The 19,900-nt window shown below is 42.6% G+C and overlaps 2 protein-coding genes across 3 annotated transcripts; both read right to left on the bottom strand.

Moving 5' to 3' along the window:
* Positions 1-624: 624 nt before the first annotated feature.
* On the bottom strand, positions 625-2,539 carry LOC134325512 (uncharacterized). Its single transcript, XM_063007738.1, has 2 exons — positions 2,428-2,539; positions 625-2,181 (listed from the first exon to the last, which is right to left on the bottom strand). Exons 1-2 carry the CDS (start codon positions 2,461-2,463, stop codon positions 1,207-1,209), a joined length of 1,011 nt encoding a protein of 336 aa, XP_062863808.1. The 5' UTR covers positions 2,464-2,539; the 3' UTR covers positions 625-1,206.
* A 1,681-nt stretch (positions 2,540-4,220) lies between these two features.
* On the bottom strand, positions 4,221-18,968 carry pygb (phosphorylase, glycogen; brain). 2 transcript variants are annotated; one of them, XM_063006853.1, is made up of 20 exons: positions 18,670-18,968; positions 17,966-18,067; positions 17,167-17,245; positions 16,928-17,031; positions 16,066-16,197; positions 14,899-15,010; positions 14,497-14,579; positions 14,166-14,309; positions 13,826-13,918; positions 13,245-13,391; positions 12,290-12,453; positions 12,071-12,185; positions 11,452-11,553; positions 10,959-11,106; positions 10,541-10,599; positions 8,349-8,490; positions 7,828-8,035; positions 7,387-7,521; positions 7,156-7,222; positions 4,221-4,531 (listed from the first exon to the last, which is right to left on the bottom strand). In XM_063006853.1, exons 1-20 carry the CDS (start codon positions 18,910-18,912, stop codon positions 4,379-4,381), a joined length of 2,532 nt encoding a protein of 843 aa, XP_062862923.1. In that variant the 5' UTR covers positions 18,913-18,968; the 3' UTR covers positions 4,221-4,378. The 2 variants fall into 2 exon arrangements, with proteins under 2 accessions (XP_062862923.1, XP_062862924.1); XM_063006854.1 differs by lacking the exon at positions 18,670-18,968 and adding an exon at positions 18,156-18,179.
* Between the last annotated feature and the right edge of the window lie 932 nt (positions 18,969-19,900).

Here is a 19,900-nt window from a genome sequence, read left to right as displayed (position 1 = left end):
CACACACACACACACACACACACACACACAAATCTAGGGCAATTTTAGTAGCTCTAATAAACATGACTATGTATTTGGACTGTTGGAGGTAACCAGATCACCTGAAGGAAACCCATACCTGGGAGAACATGCAAAATCCACACAGAAAATAACACAGGACCTTTTTGCTGTGAGCTGACAGTGCTACCCACAGAGTTGCTGTGCAGAAACTAGTGATTGAGCAACTTCATAATAGTACTTATGGTTAAATACATGATAATACTATAGTAATAACTGATTTACACACAGCAGAACACATTTTTATTTATTTTTATAAATTAGCGTGATTCTGCATAACTCATTAGACCTGAAGTAACATTTCACTTTATTTAAACTAGGGTGGTAGGACCAGGTTTACTGGAAAACACTGGACACAGACATTCCCTGGACAGAGCGCCAACCATGTCTGTCTAGCTGCCAGGCCAGCTGATCCAAGCTGATAATGTAATAAAACAAACGTATCCATGGACTTTGACCACCTCTGATAAATGTAAAAGTGATTTGTGTACATAAAATAGAATTCTTCTCAGGTTACATTTTTATTTTTAAGTTTATTACAATACACTTGACCATACATCATATAGGTAATAAGATAGGACACACATTTAACTATTTGTAACAAAAAATAAGATTAAACATGGACATAAAACAAAAAAACGGTATAAAATATGACTATAGTGTAGAAAATTAGTATTGTTTATTTATATTATATTATATATTATATTATATTGTTGTATTGTTTAAAATGTATTCTTATCATGAACTTATTTAAAAAGCAACTCTTTGTCTTCGTCATTATTTTTGGATTGTTGCTTTCCTCCTGTTACCCTTTGAAATATTAATAACATCCTTTTTGTATGCCTCAAGAGCTTCGATGAGCCTTTTCCTGGCAAATTTTAGGCTGTGGAATGAATCTTTTGGCAAGTGAAAAACCATACTAACTATGGTTTTGAAACTGAATGTTTAACAAGCTCATTGTCAGGTGTCCATATACTAAGTTATGCTTAGACCATCTCCTCCCATTCCACAACACATTTTTTACATGTGCCTGTGTACCAGCAAACAAAACCTTCAACAAAATGATGTAAAATTACTGTGTTTGACCTATATGTGTAACCTGTACCTGCCTTGTAATAAAGGAAACCATCACCTTAAAATCATAAATCCTTAATCTTTTAACTCCTTCTTTAATTCACTCACTCTCCTTACTGCTTCTTGGTACAAGAATTCTTTATCTGCTCCTGATTTATTTCGTGAAATATCTATATCATCAAGTCTGCAGGCTTCGAGCACTTCTATAAGCCTTTTTCTGGGGAATTTCAGAGCCCTGGATGTTTTTCTTGGTATGTAAAAGGCCAGACAAGCGTGATCCCAAACATAATACTGTTCTGATCCCCTAGCCACTTGTTCTGCTTCTAGTTCTGGTGAAAGGCTGTAACAGTGGGTTTCACAAATGGCTTGTGCTTTCCAGATAATCTGACCATCTTTATAACTAACCCACTCGCTTTCTTCAAGAAGTGGGACATTTTCAAAAACCTCATTCTCCTCAGGACTGTGAACCAGAACAACATACATAATCTCCTGTTTGTAGGTGACAGTCTTAAACACACGAAAAACTGGTTCCATCCCCTCACAGTTCTGTTCTTTGTATTGTTCAATCAGTTCAGCAAGAGGAAATTTGAAGCGATAATTTCCATAGCGAGGTGCCTTGAACAGGGGTGATGTGGTAAACTTCTCCAAGAACGGTTCTGGATTATCTGGCTGTTGTGCCCTACTTGGGGCGTTCTTCTCCAAGTACCGTTTCTCCGCTGATTTTATCTCCTCTTCGTTGATGTATAAGCTCCACCAAGAGAAATCATCTACAGGTGACCTAAACTGCTCTGACTTTAATATTCCTTCGAATCCACTCTTTTCAGTGACATGGGTTAAATCTGAAACCACAAATTCAACTGGGTTTGGGTAATTTGGTATTAGGTTAGACTGGGCTTTAATTAAATAATCCAACATCTTTGGTTTAGGTTTCAGTTCTTTCTTTTTTGCTGCCTTTTCCATTTGCTCTGTCAACTCTGGTATACTGAGGTGCATCCCACGAACAGAGATCTCCTTTATTCCACGGGAATTATATCTATCAATAAATGTAACCTGCAAAAAAAAAAAAAAAATTATTACCCTCACATATCCAACCAAGAAAGAATCAATAAACCCTCAAAATACTTGATGTCTACATGTCTACATTACAAGTGTAACACAAGTTTAAGTATAGTGCACTCACACAGATACTAATCTAGTAAACTAATCCTAAACCTCAAAGAAACAATCATTTTGGTTAAACAGTTAAACAAGAAGTAAAAACTTGCTGTTATTCTATCAGTTCTGTTCTTGTTTTACCTGACGCTGAGGATTCTGTGGATCTTGATCTGCCATTTTCCAGATGTGGTGCAAACAGCCAAATGAAACGTGATCTTCACTGTGGTCTGAAAGCTCTGTAGATGGACGCTGGTGTTCTATGAGCTTTTTAAAAAATGAGGAAACAATACTGTGACTGTGTAAACTGAGATGTGGGAGGACTGTAAAATGAGGAATCAACACTGTGATTGGACAAGGTTTAAAATGATAGGGTCTATTTGGCAGAATGCAGTTTGCTGGTGTTTCCACGATGCTGGGTGGTTCAGTTGCCAACACACTTTCACTTTTCGTTTAAACACCTTTTGTGCTTCATAATCAGCTGGTCTTTGTGATAACCAGAGATGCGCTTTGTTAATAACAAATGCTCCATCTAAGAATAAAGAGTGTCCTATCAAGCTGTTGAAACACTGTTTACACTGTTTACACTCACATAAGCTTTACACAGAGGGAACACGGAAGCCTGTAGCCACTTATAAAGGGCCTAAAATATTCTAATCAAATCACAATGTTGGAACGAAAAGGCTAAACAGAGGCTCATTTGTTTCTCTCTGTGGTCGGTAGGAAGTATGTTGTTTGTGCTGTAAATTCTAGAGGGCTTGACTGTGTCATATACTGTATGTGTCATATAGAATAACAGTGGTTCTGAATGGACATGTTTAAGTTTAATAAAAGTTTAAGTATAGTGAACACACAGACCGGTAGTTATGACTGTTCTTTTATTTCATGAATAAATATGGGATAAGCAAAGACAATCCCTTTAATTGTCTGTTTAGTTTATTTTGAGAGTAAAAGAGAGCATAAGAGAATAGAATGTAGAGGGCAAACGTCTACAGGGACACTATTTACTACTGGCTTTACATGACCATGGACTTTTAACCGTTTAGTCACATAAACGAGTTGCTGAAATCATTAATTAGACCTATGACATAGACGTCCAAAACAAATATAGGTACAGTAAACTCAAATTTAATCATTAGCCACTTAACCTCAAACCATTTCTACAAAACTAATCCTAAACATCAGGGTAAAAATAATTTTCTCTTTCTATTTATTTATGCACTTTCTCCCGATTTAGCGTAATCAATTTGGCTTCTGCATTTGAGGAGAGTATATTGTTGCTCACGCCTCCTCTGACGTGTGCAGTCTTTGCGAGACCCCTTCTATTCGCCCATGCTTTGTGCACATGCACCTCTATCTGCTAACACGGTCAACACTGCTGTCCTTACACAGCGTTTGAAGACCCCACCCACATAGTCTGGTCTTTTTCCCACCCAGTAGACATGGTGGCCAAATTTTGTTTGCCAATTGTGTCCGCTAGATGCCGCCCAGTCGTTCAGAATCTTGCCGCTGGTGTGCTGTTCTGTTTTACCTGAAGCTGAGGTTTCTGTGCATCTTGATATGCCATTTTCCAGATGTGGCACCTCACTGTAGTCTATACGCAGGTGATCTACGCAGAGGACTTTTAAAGGGACTTGGAATCAATACTGTGGTGGACAGACTTATACAGAGGCTCACATAACTGGTGCCTTTGGGCAAAATGCCACCATCGTTTCACTTAAATGTCATTTAATGTCTAAACAGCTAAACCTTGTTTAGGTTCCTGCTGTCACATGGACGACAGTACCTGCGGCTTTTACCTGGTTAAATAAAGAGCAGGAACGTCATCTTCAGACATAAACACTAAATGCTAAAGCTCTGATAATAATAAACATTAAAATATCTACACTAATAATGATCTAACAGTATAGATGAAATGAATACTCCAGAAACAGCGAGATCTGATATCACATTTATAACAGTGTACAGCTGAGGTCAAACCAATACATACAGTCATAAGGAGCACGTTCATCATGACAGTCACAAGATTCAGAAGATTTATTAGACATTTGAAGCAAATCAAGCACTGGATATAATCTGTTAGATCTGTGTGATCTCAGTCTCGAGGCTCGTTGGGCGGCGGGATCTTCAGGTCAGACGGCTCCACCTCCCAGATCTCTCGCGCATATTCGGTGATCGTACGATCGCTGGAGAACTTTCCAGAAGCTGCAATGTTCCTGATCACCACCCTGGTCCACTCCTTAGGGTTCTGAAAGCAAAAGTTGGGAAGTTATCATACAGTGTATCACAAAAGTGAGTACACCCCTCACATTTCTGCAGATATTTAAGTATATCTTTTCATGGGACAACACTGACAAAATGACACTTTGACACAATGAAAAGTAGTCTGTGTGCAGCTTATATAACAGTGTAAATTTATTCTTCCCTCAAAATAACTCAATATACAGCCATTAATGTCTAAATCACCGGCAACAGAAGTGAGTACACCCCTTAGTGAAAGTTCCTGAAGGGTCAATATTTTGTGTGGCCACCACTATTTCCCAGAACTGCCTTAACTCTCCTGGGCATGGAGTTTACCAGAGCTTCACAGGTTGCCACTGGAATGCTTTTCCACTCCTCCATGACGACATCACGGAGCTGGCGGATATTCGAGACTTTGCGCTCCTCCACCTTCCGCTTGAGGATGCCCCAAAGATGTTCTATTGGGTTTAGGTCTGGAGACATGCTTGGCCAGTCCATCACCTTTACCCTCAGCCTCTTCAATAAAGCAGTGGTCGTCTTAGAGGTGTGTTTGGGGTCATTATCATGCTGGAACACTGCCCTGCGACCCAGTTTCCGGAAGGAGGGGATCATGCTCTGCTTCAGTATTTCACAGTACATATTGGAGTTCATGTGTCCCTCAATGAAATGTAACTCCCCAACACCTGCTGCACTCATGCAGCCCCAGACCATGGTATTCCCACCACCATGCTTGACTGTAGGCATGACACACTTATCTTTGTACTCCTCACCTGATTGCCGCCACACATGCTTGAGACCATCTGAACCAAACAAATTAATCTTGGTCTCATCAGACCATAGGACATGGTTCCAGTAATCCATGTCTTTTGTTGACATGTCTTCAGCAAACTGTTTGCGGGCTTTCTTGTGTAGAGACTTCAGAAGAGGCTTCCTTCTGGGGTGACAGCCATGCAGACCAATTTGATGTAGTGTGCGGCGTATGGTCTGAGCACTGACAGGCTGACCCCCCACCTTTTCAATCTCTGCAGCAATGCTGGCAGCACTCCTGCGCCTATCTTTCAAAGACAGCAGTTGGATGTGACGCTGAGCACGTGCACTCAGCTTCTTTGGACGACCAACGCGAGGTCTGTTCTGAGTGGACCCTGCTCTTTTAAAACGCTGGATGATCTTGGCCACTGTGCTGCAGCTCAGTTTCAGGGTGTTGGCAATCTTCTTGTAGCCTTGGCCATCTTCATGTAGCGCAACAATTCGTCTTTTAAGATCCTCAGAGAGTTCTTTGCCATGAGGTGCCATGTTGGAACTTTCAGTGACCAGTATGAGAGAGTGTGAGAGCTGTACTACTAAATTGAACACACCTGCTCCCTATGCACACCTGAGACCTAGTAACACTAACAAATCACATGACATTTTGGAGGGAAAATGACAAGCAGTGCTCAATTTGGACATTTAGGGGTGTAGTCTCTTAGGGGTGTACTCACTTTTGTTGCCGGTGGTTTAGACATTAATGGCTGTATATTGAGTTATTTTGAGGGAAGAATAAATTTACACTGTTATATAAGCTGCACACAGACTACTTTTCATTGTGTCAAAGTGTCATTTTGTCAGTGTTGTCCCATGAAAAGATATACTTAAATATCTGCAGAAATGTGAGGGGTGTACTCACTTTTGTGATACACTGTATATATATATAAATAATGTATAGTTGATCTTAATTTTGGAGCAAGAAAATTTAAATTAATTAATATAATGTAAAAAATATATAATTGTGGAAGAAAAGTGAGCTCAGGGGGGCAAAAATTTGGTTTTTTTTATGATTCGTCTTCAAAAAATTAAATCTTTTGAGAAATAATCTGTGATTTTTGATGAACTTTGAAGTAAGACAAACAAAACTTTGCTAATCTACGTATATCAAAATCGTTTGTTTATTAGGATTTTAACGTCATGTTTTACACTTTTGGTTACATTCATGACAGGAACGGTAGTTACTCATTACACAAGATCAAACACAGTCATCGACAATTTAGTGTCTCCAATCCACCTCACTTGCATGTCTTTGGACTGTGGGAGAAAACCGGAGCACCCGGAGGAAACCCACACGGACACGGGGAGAACATGCAAACTCCACACAGAAAAGACCCGGACCGCTCCACCTCCGCCAGGACCTTCTTGCTGTAAGGCGACAGTGCAACCCACTTAGCCACCGTGCCACCCACGTATATCAAAATAAACTACGTTCATTATGTGAACATGACAAAATACATTATATAATGATCTTTAGCTGTTTTTATGCAACTAGAAAGAGTTGACAGTACCAAAAACTAGAGAAATTGACTGTTTTACTGCAAAAAAATGATAGTTTTGTTTGTTTATCGACATGTATAACACATCTGTGATATGTTTAAGTCTGCATTATTGTACCTTGTGTTGATATTAAGGGGTGCTTTTATATTTTTATGGCTGCAAAATTGTCTCATGTCGACAAAAGAATTTCTTCTGTTAAAACTTGATGGAGTTTAATGATAATGTTGATTGAGATGATCTCAAAACCATTAGATTCATAAATGCTGGAATAAACACGACTTAAGACTCTTAGTTTCTACTGTACAGGGGTACGGACTCTGCTCCACTTACCCTGTAGAGGTCATTGACCTTCTCCTGACAGCTGATGTAAGCCTCATAATCAGCAAACACCTTAAACCTGAAAAAGAAAATAAGGACTAATTATTAATATTAAAAGTTTATACAAATGATAAAAAGGGCACGCCTTGAAGACAGCTCAGAGGATGGACTTATTCAGTTATCAGAATAATTTTAATAAGATGTAGGTTCAACATTTTCACACCCACGTCCACACAGACTCACCGATCATGGTTCATGAGCATGTCAACGACGTCCTTAAACAGTTCCGGTTCTTTGGGGCTGAAGAAGCCGGTGCGGATCTGATCCATCACCTGTCTGAGCTCCGGCAGGCGATCGTAGTACTCATGAGCATTATATCTACACACACACACACACACACACACACACACACACACACACACACACACACACACACACACACACACACAAATCCAGATGTCAAATTAAATCCTGTACCAGCCAGACTCTGATCTAAGGCACCCTACTGTAAAATGAATTTGGGAATTCTTGCATTCCAAATCTTATGGAATGTCTTATACAAGGATTAGAGGCTGTTATAGCTAAAGAAAAGTGGGGTGTAACTACGTTTTTACAATGGGACGTCCAACAAGCCCGTGGTCAGGTGTCCACATACTTTTGATGTGTATGATTTCCCTCTCTCACCCCTTAAGGTCCATTGCCTCGACGTCCTCGACCCTCATGCCGAAGATGAAGAGGTTCTCCTCGCCAGCCTCCTCGGCCATCTCCACGTTGGCACCGTCCATGGTACCGATGGTGAGGGCGCCATTCAGCATGAACTTCATGTTCCCTGTGCCAGAGGCTTCCGTTCCGGCGGTGGAGATCTGCTCCGACAGGTCTGCCGCCGGGATCACTGGGTCAACAAAGATCAACACAGGTCCAGGGTTAAGACATTCGGGGTGACTAACCCCCATTTTCACCCAATTTAGACTAGCCAATCCCGATGCCTGACACACACTCCCTCCTTCACATTCCATACAGGCGCCCTGGGCAACCAAGGTCCTCACACAGCATTAATAACCCCACCCCCCTTAGTCTGGTGTTTCCCACCCAGCAGACTGGTGGCCAATTTTGTCTGCTGCAGGCGACCGGTAGCAGAGCCGAGATTCGAACTGGGTGTGTACAGCCAGACATAACACCAAGAAAGCTAATGCGCTAGTGCTCACCTTTCTCAGCAAGCGAGACTCTGTAGTTCTCCAGGAAGATCACCTTCAGTCGATCACCCACCACCGGATCATTATTCACCACCTCCGCCACCGACGTGATCAGCTTTATGATCATCTTGGCCATGTGGTACCCGGGTGCTGCCTGCAGGGGGCAGAAACGAGGGAATATTGTGTGATCGTTTAAAGCAGGGGTGCCCAAATAATTCCTTATAAGGGGCCAAAATTTAATCTCAGTGAGGGGCCACGGGCCAAAACTAAAAGTTATTTTAACTAGGGCTGGGCGATATTGAAAAAAAAAAAAAGATTCTGATTGTGTTTTTTTTTTTTTTTTTTTTTTTTTTTTTTTTGTATAATGCAATTGAAAAAAAAAAGACTTTTTTTGCATTTTAATTTAAAAGACTGCAGAAGTGAAAAAATAGTAACAGCACCACCTATAATTATCTTTTCAAGGGACTCAAACTTTATAACAATAACAATATAACAATTAACAATAAACATAAATCTTAATTAGCTATATGCTTTTTAGGAACAGCTCACAAACAACTCACTTTAAGTAATTTGCAGCAGAACCTCCTTACATTAAGAAAAGTGCAAAGCTACAAAAAGTTCTTTACAGATTTCTTAAAAGAAACACAAGCCTGTATACTGTTTTCACCAATGAAGTTAGTGTATCAGTATCTACACTGGGGGACCACAAGTAATCACTCAGCTTTCATTTTGTCCCCTTGTGATTGGGGGGTGGATGGAGGGGCACATTCCGCTTCTAACAATATTGACTACAACTCCCATGCTCTCACAGACTGTCACGTGACTACCACAAGTCTCCGGTCAGTCAATTCTGATTGGTCCTCCCACTCCGGAGTTTTGATTCAGTTCAGCTGTGTTCGATTCCATGAATCTTAATTAAACTCTTCTGTTTGTGAGTCTCGTTGGGAAGTTTTGCCGATCGTGTTTGCGCTCCTTATTTCTGAATCTAACTATTACCGTGTATGACCCCTGTTGTCTTCCGTTTACTGTTTTTACTCTTTTGATATTAAACTGACATGTTGGTATTTTAATTAAAATATAAAGTATGTAAACAATCGCGATTGTCACATTTCTAACATCGTGTGAAAACGTTCATTCGAATTAATCGTGAAAATCGCCCACCCTAATTTTAATATTGCATTAAATTTAAAAATATCACGTTTTTGTTGTTAAATAAAACACTACTGTTTATTCTAATTAACAGTGCTTTTATTTATTTCAACGGATGATAGATGTTTCTTTTTAGGAGCAGAAATATTTGAACAAATGTAAATTTGTAAAGAAAAACATGCAAAGCAAAATATATACTGTATATATACGTATATACCATCAATATTCAAATATTCAATATATTCACCTTTCCTCGCCACTGTACTTTGAGAACAGGTGTGCATGTTTTGTTTCGTAATGCTGACGGATGTTGTACTCCTTTAGTGCAGCCACTATCTATCCGCAGATGAGGCAAACTGCGGTTTAATCTATTTCGGTGAAAAAATATTCAAACTGTTTTTAAATGTTCGTTTATCCAATGCCACTGCCTCATACGCTCCATGATTAACAGCCTCACTCGTGTCATCATGTCTGCTGACAGGAGCTCCACAGCGCCCCCCTCTCCTATCCACTGTCTCATGTAAAATTGTGGTCAGCCAATGAATTGCAGCTAGCGTTATAGGCAGTTCAACACTGTTAAAAGAAATTCCCAGCTACTGACAAAAGTAAGCGCTACTTTGATATAGTGAGGCGGGCCAGAAAAAAGAGACGGCGGGCCAAGTTTGGCCCGCGGGCCCCAAATTGGGCAGCCCTGGTTTAAAGCATGAAGTCAGACTCTCATTTTGATTTTTCTGGTCACACCAGACACTTAATAATTAGCATAGTCAAAGGTTTAAACTGGAAATGGTCCACCATTGTGGCTCAGATAGCAATTTAACCATAAGATAACATTTAGCAATATATAAATTCCACTGATGAAGCTTGTAAAAATGAAATAAATCCACAAATTGCAAGTTAACGTCCCAAAATTAACTTTAGAGACATAATTAAAGTTTTACATGTAGGAAAACACAAAGCTGCAAACTAAGGGAGTGTGTAATCTGCTAGTAAGATAAGCTACCGACACAATCAGTATAATACAGTTAATCAGTCTAACGAATTCAGAAAGGACCCACCTTGCCTCCGATCATGATCGTTCTGGGCACAAACTTCTTGCTCGGCTCTTTTTTGATTCCTGGGATCAAATATTTTTAGTGTGAGTTTAAACTGTGAATAATGAAAGTAAAATCAGTATGTTAAGTTAGTATGAGTTACTCAAATGTCAAATCACTTTAAAAATTGGCTAGCACATGCTTCCTCTAGAACATCCTTTCTCATTATTGAGAGCGCTCATTATCATCAGGGCTCTGTGCAGGTTCCTTTACACCAGACCTGTGTATTTATGGACCTATCCATTCATCTATGTACACCATGTCTTTATGGACATGCTTTGTACAAAGGGGCACATGCAGGCTGGAACAGGAAAGGGCCTTCCCCAAACTGTTGCCACAATGTTGAAAGGCTAAAATTAGGTTGTGTGTGTGATATTCTTACTGTTGTAGTAGGTGATGATGTGGAGGCAGTTGAGCAGTTGTCTCTTGTACTCGTGAATTCTCTTCACCTGAATGTCGAAGATGGACTCTGGGTTGATCTTCACCTTGTACGTTTCCTCCAGGTACGCTGCTAGCTTCTGCTTGTTCTCCTACACGTACACACACAGAATGAGAGAAAACAAGCTTCCAGTGCAAATATTCAATGATTAGCAATCATGATCCTAAAAACACCAAATTATAACATTTCTCACTTTAAAATCTGATAAAATAAAGTCTTTCCAGAATAGTAAAGGCTGTTATAGCTGCAAAGAGCGAGGAACTCCATATAATGCCAATGCTTTTTGAAAAGAACATGTCCAACAAGCTCATATTTGGCCATATAATGTATGAATAGTTCTCTCTCTCTCTCTCTCTCTCTCTCTGTCTGTCTCCTCACACCCAGTCCTTAAGGACCAGGCGAGCTGTGTCAGGGTCAGCCTGCTGCCCACACCAACCTGTTTGACTTTGGCCACGTCTCTGATGAAAGCAGCGTCATCGATGTAGTCCAACAGTTTCTTCAGCTGGTACAGATCAGTCAGGAACTCCTCACCCAGTTTCTAAACACAGAATCAGAGGAATAACAGAGGAACGTGTTATTATTCAACAAATAACAAAAGAAAAATGTAATGTACACAATAGAAGTCATTTTACATAAAATATATAGAAAAATTAAGTTGAGATGAAAACAGAAGAAAATAAATTGTAAATAAAATGATTAAAACCATAAGGTTTAGAACTGTGAAGCATGGTGGAGGGTGCATCATGGTTTTCAATAATGAGATCTCGGTTGGTTATGATTAGCACTGTATTCCCATTTCCAATCCTAGTCCTTTTACAGAAGTCTTTTCTATTTATTCAGTGTGGTGGTATGGCGCCACCCAGTGGTAGCAGTTAGCATTTTTTTGCCAAGAATAAATGAGCCCCTCTTTTTTAATTACGGTAATAAGAAACTGGGGCTAATAGAGGGTCCGATTTGACCCTTGTAGTAAAATTTTTACACCAATCTCAAGTTGTTCCTGATGTCACATATTTCCACCTTCTCTCCCACCCCGAACAACCCTAAATGATCCGTACCTCTGCAATGACGTCAGCCAGACCCGGGTTACAGAGCAGAAGCCAGCGGCGAGGGGTGATTCCGTTCGTCTTGTTCTGGAACTTCTCCGGCTCCACGTCATAAAAGTCCTTAAAACTTCAGAAAAATAAAAACAAATATAAAAAATATAAATACTGCACGTTCACCATTCAGCCTCAGATTCTACATTAAAGATGCGCAGGTACGCAGGATTTACTCACACTGTGTTCTTAACGATCTCCGAGTGGATGCGGGCCACCCCGTTGACAGCGTGCGAACCCACCACGCACAAGTGAGCCATGTTGATCCTCTTTGGGTCGCCCTCTTCGATCAGGGACATCCTGCGGAGACGATCCGAGTCCCCCGGGTACAGGGACCCTATTCTCTGCCAGGAAGAGAAACACACGTGGATACAAGTCTGCTCGTCTCTGATAGAGATCTTAAACTGGGAAGGACGGTTGGTACTACTGGCTGGTCAGGGACGCAAGCAACAGAGGATCAAATAAATCAATTTGTTTTGGGTAAAACTCGTCGGTTCGAATCTCAGCTCTGCTACCAGCAGGCTGGACGCCTACACAAATTCCTCATCAATGCTGCAATTACGACCCCTGCTGGTGAATTGATGGTGCTGCACAGAGACGAGGGATCATGTGATCAGGGTGTGACTTTCCATGCGAGCTGATCCACATATAAACTCGCCTCGTGCAGGTGAAAAGAAGCGGTAGGCTACTGCCCATGTGTCGGAGGGGGCGTGTCTAAGTCACGGCTCTCGTCGGTCGGAGTGGAGGTCAGCATCAGCAGAGAGGAACTGTAATGCAATGAGGTAAATGGATATGACTAAATTGTGTGTGTGGTTGGGGCAGTGACAACCTGGCTGTGGTGGGGCTTGAACCAATGACCTTTTAATTACAACTGATCATTTTTCCATCTTAGACAGCCATGCAGTGCAGAAGGTGGATTGTCTGATCCGAACTGACCCTGGTTATGCTCCCTCAGGATGAACAACCACCCTGACCAGAATGTGTTTCCATCTTCCTAGGTTCAGGACGCACAGTAGTCCTGACCAGGATGAAGTCTAGACTGAAGACGAATAAGCAGATGATTGCAGCAGTGACACAGAGAGAGAGAGAGTGTGTGTGTGTGTGTGTGTGTGTGTGTGTGTGTGTGTGCACTTACATCTAGGTGGCGCTGGTTGATCTCGTAGACGATCTGCAGGTGTCTGGGTAGAAGCTTCTCAAACATGTAGACGGGCCAGCGCTCCAGCGCCTCGGGCAGAACCGTGTGGTTCGTGTAGGCACAAGTCCTGGTGGTGATGTCCCACGCCTACCACACACACATACACACGTTTGAGCTGTCAGTCTGTGGCTTTTGTTTGGCTTTACCTTTTACCACAGAGATTTTACTAGATTCTTTGAATCTTTCTATAATGTTATGGACTGTAGATGGTGAAACCAATACTAAACTGGCGTCAAATCGGTGCCAACACAGGCGTATCTGGCTGCACCTCAGAGAAGGGGGTCAAATGGGTTCCTGATTCCTACTAAAACTTCAGCCTGGGTTCAAATCCCCCCAGCTAGGTGCCAGCACAGGCTTATTTAGCTGTGCCTGAGATAAGGAGGTAGAACTGGTTCCTGATTCCTACTACAACTATTCTTGCATAATAAATGGCTGGTTAAAGGAGCGCGAGTCACTCGGATCAATTACTTTCCTTATCAGTGTGTTTCACAAGCGTCTGATAAAGTGTTTCGTAACTTCACCTTTTCCCAGCTGAGTTTCTCCACGTCCATCAGGATCCTCATGAGCTCGGGTATCGCCAGAGCAGGGTGTGTGTCGTTCAGCTGGATCGCTACCTTAAACGTACACGAAGACAAAAAATATGCGTGTGAACACAAATTATTGTAAAAAAAACCCCACATGATTTCAGATCATTTAAAGAAAGAGAAGTGACGTTATCAATAACATTATCACAGGAGTGATGTGTACTTTGGAACATTTTTCATAAACAAATGAAATCCATTTTGCTCAGGATTTAGTGAGAAAAAAAAATATATTGATAATATGAGCATTAGTAAGAGAGATATAGACCCAGACCGTTACCTTTTCTGGGAATCCGTCCAGTGAGGTGCGCACTGCCTCCCTGCAGCCAAACTTGGAGGATTTGAAGCGTCTGATGATGTCCTGCAGGGTGGCAGCCACGACAAAATACTCCTGCTTCAGGCGCAGCTCCTTACCCTCAAAAAACTGGAAAAAATATACACACATACGTGTCCGACTTCACTTGCTTAATCTTGGTGATTGGCGATTCAGATTTACCAAAGACGCATGAATCCAATGCAGCTTAAAAAGGCCACTTCTTAAATGTCTAACAGTGGCTAAATTGCCGGGCCATCACCGCCCCCATTATCAATCAGTCTCAAGCAATACTTACGTTGTCATTCGGGTAAAGCACTCGCGAGATGTTCTCCGCTAGGTTCCTGTCCAGCACAGCTTGGATGTAATCTCCAACGTTAACTGCAGACGGCGGAAAGAAAATCTACATTAAAAAACGTTGAACTCTCTTTGAAAATCGTCCGGGTTTATTCTGGATGTTCTAAAAATCCATTCAGCAACTTCCGTTACTAAATTGGCTCTATAATGTCATTTCACCTGGTCATGAAGACATGGCCTCTTAATTCTTCATTAATATACATCCATTATCAGCTCCCAAAATATAAAAAATCCCTAAAAAACCTAATTGACCAGTTTACAGGCCCACGAACCCATTCAGGCATGTCTTTATGGACCTCCAGCTTGCGTTTACATGAAAAGATGCATGTGTGTATAAACCTACACTCTTGCAGTTTGAAGTCGTTGGGTGCCTTCGCTGACCAGAGTCTCATGGTGTTCACGGTGTTGTTCTTGTAGCCGGGGACTGGAGTGTCGTACGGCATGGCAAGAATCACCTGCCGCGAGAGAGATCAGAAAAGCTCAGCTCAGGGCTTAGAGCAAGGGAGGGCAATTACATATCCCGAGGGGCCACATAAGAAACTGGGACTGTTGTGGAGGGCCGGACCAATAGGGTGAACCTAAATCTGCTCAATATTAATTTTATTTCTTCTTCAAAGCAGTAAATTGTACAGTTCTGATAATCTGTTACTGTTATAGTAGATGTTACAATCAGAAAATGAGAAGTAGGCAGAGTAAAAACGTCAACATTATTTCACTATTAAATTTAAAGTAATAGCAGTCCCATCAAAATAGAAACAATCTGGTTGCATTACATGTATGATGTAAAATAATTACGTCTCATTTTTAATTGCCAGTGACCTCATGCGGGCCGGTTGTGGCCCACGGGCCGTGGTGCCCAGGTCTGGCTTAGAGCCTCGGCACTGAATCGGCATTCGTGTTGAATAGTCGTCAAATCCAACGTTACAGCTCCACATGTATCTGTGTTTATCTAAATTTTCCTCACTGTTTCACTTTTAAACTTGTGTTACAGCTCAAGCTTCTGAGAATCAGCTTCTCCCAGAGTCTAAAACGCTTCTGGTTCAAAATAAAGCTTAATGTGGGTTAATGTAGTAAAAGAAGGAGACAGGAGCACTAAACTTCTCTTCATTATTACTGCTCATAAGTTCAATCCACTAATCACATTCCTCACTCGCTCGTAGTTTTAGTAAGTCACGTTAAGCTTTGTTTGTACGGCCCGAGTCCCTTTTACCGCCTCATATCAAACAGTTTGTCTCACTGGAGGAGCTTGGAGCATTGAGATCTAAAAAATCAGTTCCAAAATTTCAAAACCAACCAGGTTCCTGCTTAGTAGTGAAAACAGGAAGTGTTCATGGTGTAAAATGAGCACATAGACACAGAGTATTACCACATACAGTGACCTTAGTGTCCTTCCCCTTTCTGTTTCCGTCTGGGAAATCCCTGCTTCAATATAGAGATGAGTCAGACAACCGACAAGCAAAATCGTTCGTTATGCTCTCTCGTACTCCCGGCAACGAAGCGTCTAGCTCACCTGGGTGTTCACCCACTTCGGTCCCTCTGCCGTGTGCTCCACGTGACCGTAGAAATGCACCGGGAGCATGTACTCAGGGCGGGCCTTCTCCCAGGGGTTACCATAGCGCAGCCAATCGTCTGCTTCCTCCACCTGTTTTGCAAAACACCAGTTCAGTCCTTAATAAATAATACATAATACTACCACCACTATGCTTCACAGGACGTATAGTGTTGTTAGGTTTAAAGCCTCCTCATTCCCTCTCAAAACAATCACTCACTTTCTTAACCACTTATCCAATTAGGGTCGCGGGGGCGTGCTGGAGCCTATTCCAGCTTTTCAATGGGCGCACACAGAATCGAACCCAGGACCTTCTTGCTGTGAGGCGACAGTGCTACCCACCGAGCCACCGTGCCGCCACCTCACAAAACATACTTCAGTAAATTATAACCAAAGAACTGGACAGTGTAAAGCTTGCTTGACCATGGACAGCAACACCAGTGCTCCAACAGCTTCTAATTCATGACACACAGCAGCTGTTTGGAGGTTCCTGGATTGTATCTGACCATCTAGACAAAGCTGCTCTTAGTATAAGGTGGCAGTTTGCTTTTTCAACCCAACCTTGGTAAAGTCACCACTGTTCCAAAATATGATCAATCATGCATTTAGCAGACCTGAGCAACTGAGAGTTAAGGCCCTTGCTCAAGGGCCCAGACCCTTTAATCCAAAGTGACTTACAGTCTAAGCAATTGAGGGTTAAGGGCCTTGCTCAACCTGGCAGTGGTGGGGTTTAAACCAGCGACCTTCTGCTTACTAGTCTAGCACCTTAACCGCCAGGCTACAACTGACACCCGATAATGAAGCAACATCTACTGTGGGCTACCTGCCAACCACTGGAAAGCTTCTGGTTGAAGATTCCAAACTCGTAACGGATGCCGTAACCGTACGCCGCCAGGCCGAGCGTCGCCATTGAATCCAGGAAACAGGCTGGGGAAGAACAAACACCACTGTATTACTTCATTACTTCACAACTGCACGAGCAAAGTCTTGCAGGAAGGGAAATTAGAAACACCAGAATTAGCCAATAAAGAGCAGTAAAAAGAACAAGAAGTGACACAATACCCGCGAGGCGTCCCAGTCCACCGTTGCCCAGTCCGGCATCCTCCTCGATCTCCTCCAACTCTTCCAGGTCCAGTCCGAGCTAAAAGCAATAAAGGAAACACCAAAAAACACACAAAATGTTTGAAAGGCCAAGCCAACGTTAAGAGGGAAGCCAGGTTGTAAAGAGTCTCTCTATCTATTTCCTCGGCTGCTCCCGTTAGGGGTCGCCGGCGGATCGTGATCCACATTATTGATTTGGCACAGTTTTTACGCCGGATGCCCTTCCTGACACGACCCTCCCTATTTATCCGGGCTTGGAACCGGCACTACAATGCACTGGTTTATGCATCCTAGCGGCCGGGTACCTATAGGATGATTCAGTGTCTCTAATTAGCCTGGCTGCATGTTTTTGGACTGTGGAAGGAAACCCACACAGACACAGGGAGAACATGCAAACTCCGCACGGAAAGGACCTGGAACGCCCCACCTGGGGATCTACCCAGGCCCTTCTTGCCCCATAGCGATGCTGCAAAAAAGCTTCCCTACAGTAGTTGCTTCAAACTCCCAACAACAGTCATTGCAAATAAGTGCTAGTATTAATTTATGGCACTTTAATTCTTTCCTCATATTTACACATTCTCATGTATTCTTATTTATAAAAAATGATTGTTCTAATGACAATATAAAAATATAAACAATATAAATAAAATACAACAATTATAACTGCAATTGGGAAATTCTAAAAATATAAACAGGTTTAAAACAATTACTCAACAGGTAGACGGTAATGCACATTTAATAAACTAGCTGTAAGATTTACTTGGTAGATGGCTTCATCACAGGTGTTCTGCAGGCCCAGGTTAATCATGGTGTTCTGCAGAGTTCTGCCCATGTAGAACTCCAGAGAAAGATAGTGAACCCTCTGCAGGAGAGAAAACAATATATAAGTTTAGGAGTCTAATGCTATAAAGCAGCCCTCAGAAATGACATTGAGGCCTCGGGGTGCTGACATTACCCATCACCAAACTCATGATAAAACATCAAGTTTGCTTGTCCAAGGACAAAAAGACGACACGGTGTGAGCACCACCGGCGGAAAGGCACAGCAGGAAAGCAGGAATTGCAATCCAGAATGGCTTGAATTAGTCCCAGACTGGTGTAAATCTAAAAGCATTTAGCATGTCCATGTCTGGCCGGTCGGTAGCACCACTGAGAATCGAACCTGGATCTCAAAGGTAGTGGGCATGCGTAAAAGAATCCAAAAAAGTATTATTATCGCTGTTGCATCATTGTAGGGTTTGAATACGCAGTCATGCATGATCTGGGTCGCGGCTGGTCCGGCGCCCATCATGGCACGACCACAAATCAACACAAACGCATTATTTTGAGCAGCAAATCCACCTCATGTTTCTGTGTTCGAGATGTGTGAGGCGAGGATCGAACTCGGACGCGCGGCGCTGTGCGGCACCAACACTTCCTGATCCTCCCTGCACAACTAGGAAGGAGAAGTTTTGCCTCGTCGCACCTTGGGATCTTTCTCGTAGTAGTGCTGCTGAGTGCGGATCCAGCGACCCACGAGATGATCCCGCACCGTGTGCGCCAGGGCGAAGTAGTAATCCCGCGGCGTGGCCACATTCCGGTCCTTCACCAGGGTGAAGTGGAGGTGTCGGTTGAAGCTCTTCTTGATCTCGGCCACATCCCCCAGACCCGCGATTCCTCTCACGCTGATCTGCTTGCGCTTCTCGTGGTCGCTCAGAGGCTTGGACATGACTGAAATGGGACCCGGACCAGGTAGACCCGAAGAGGAACCGCAGAGGAACCGTAGAGTAACTCCAGCTGAGTTTGAGGCGCACCAGACCAGACACGCCCCTAAACTCAACTTCTCGCAGAAGCATGTCCTTCTCTGATAGGCTGAGCGCACGTCAATCACCGCCAAACAGGCTGTGTTTCAAAACACGACCAACTTAACGAGAGCGCTACCTGGTAAGGGTCGCGGTGTGGACAGTTCGTTCGGGAATAAAACCATTAACTTAATTAGAATTCAAGGCTGTTAAGTCCCCTTCTGTTTGATGATTTTGTAAGCTGGGAAAAAAAGAAAAACATATGAAGAACATGCCAAACTCATTAAATTTTCGGCATTTAGGAGACGATTTTATCCAACAAGACTTAAAGTGATGTAACAGTAGGAGAGGGTTTAGGACCCAACAGAGGCAACCTGGCAGTGGTGGGGCTTGAACCAGCAATCTTCTGATTACTAGTCCAGTACCTAAAGCACTAAGCTACCACTGCCCTCATTACAGTGCCCAGAGTCCAAATCCAACCCAGATGTTTTACGAGCCATGTTGTGTCCACTTTACCAGCTGTGCATATATAAGTAGTCGCCCCAGATCGTTTTGCCCACTTAATCACACCACCCATCACAACCTATTTTCCCGGGCTTGGGACCAGCACCAAGAGCGCACTGACATGTGCACCTCCCAATGGCTAGGCTGTTCGGTCACCAACCCCTCACCACCCACCCAGACACACCCAATCATGTCAGTGTAGATGCCTCACTGACAGAAAACACAACTGAGATTCAAAGCCTAGTGGTTAAGGTGCTGGTCCAGTAATTAGAAGGTTGCCGGTTCAAGCCTCACCACCGCCAGGTTGCCACTGTTGGGCCCTTGAGCAAGGCCCTTAACCCTCAATTGCTTAGATTGTATACTGTAACTGTACTGTAAGTTGCTTTGGATAAAAGCATCTGTTAAATGCCA

Source organism: Trichomycterus rosablanca, chromosome 13 (assembly GCF_030014385.1).
Source record: "Trichomycterus rosablanca isolate fTriRos1 chromosome 13, fTriRos1.hap1, whole genome shotgun sequence".
Lineage (NCBI taxonomy): Eukaryota > Metazoa > Chordata > Actinopteri > Siluriformes > Trichomycteridae > Trichomycterus > Trichomycterus rosablanca.
This window is presented reverse-complemented; position numbering and strand designations above follow the sequence as displayed.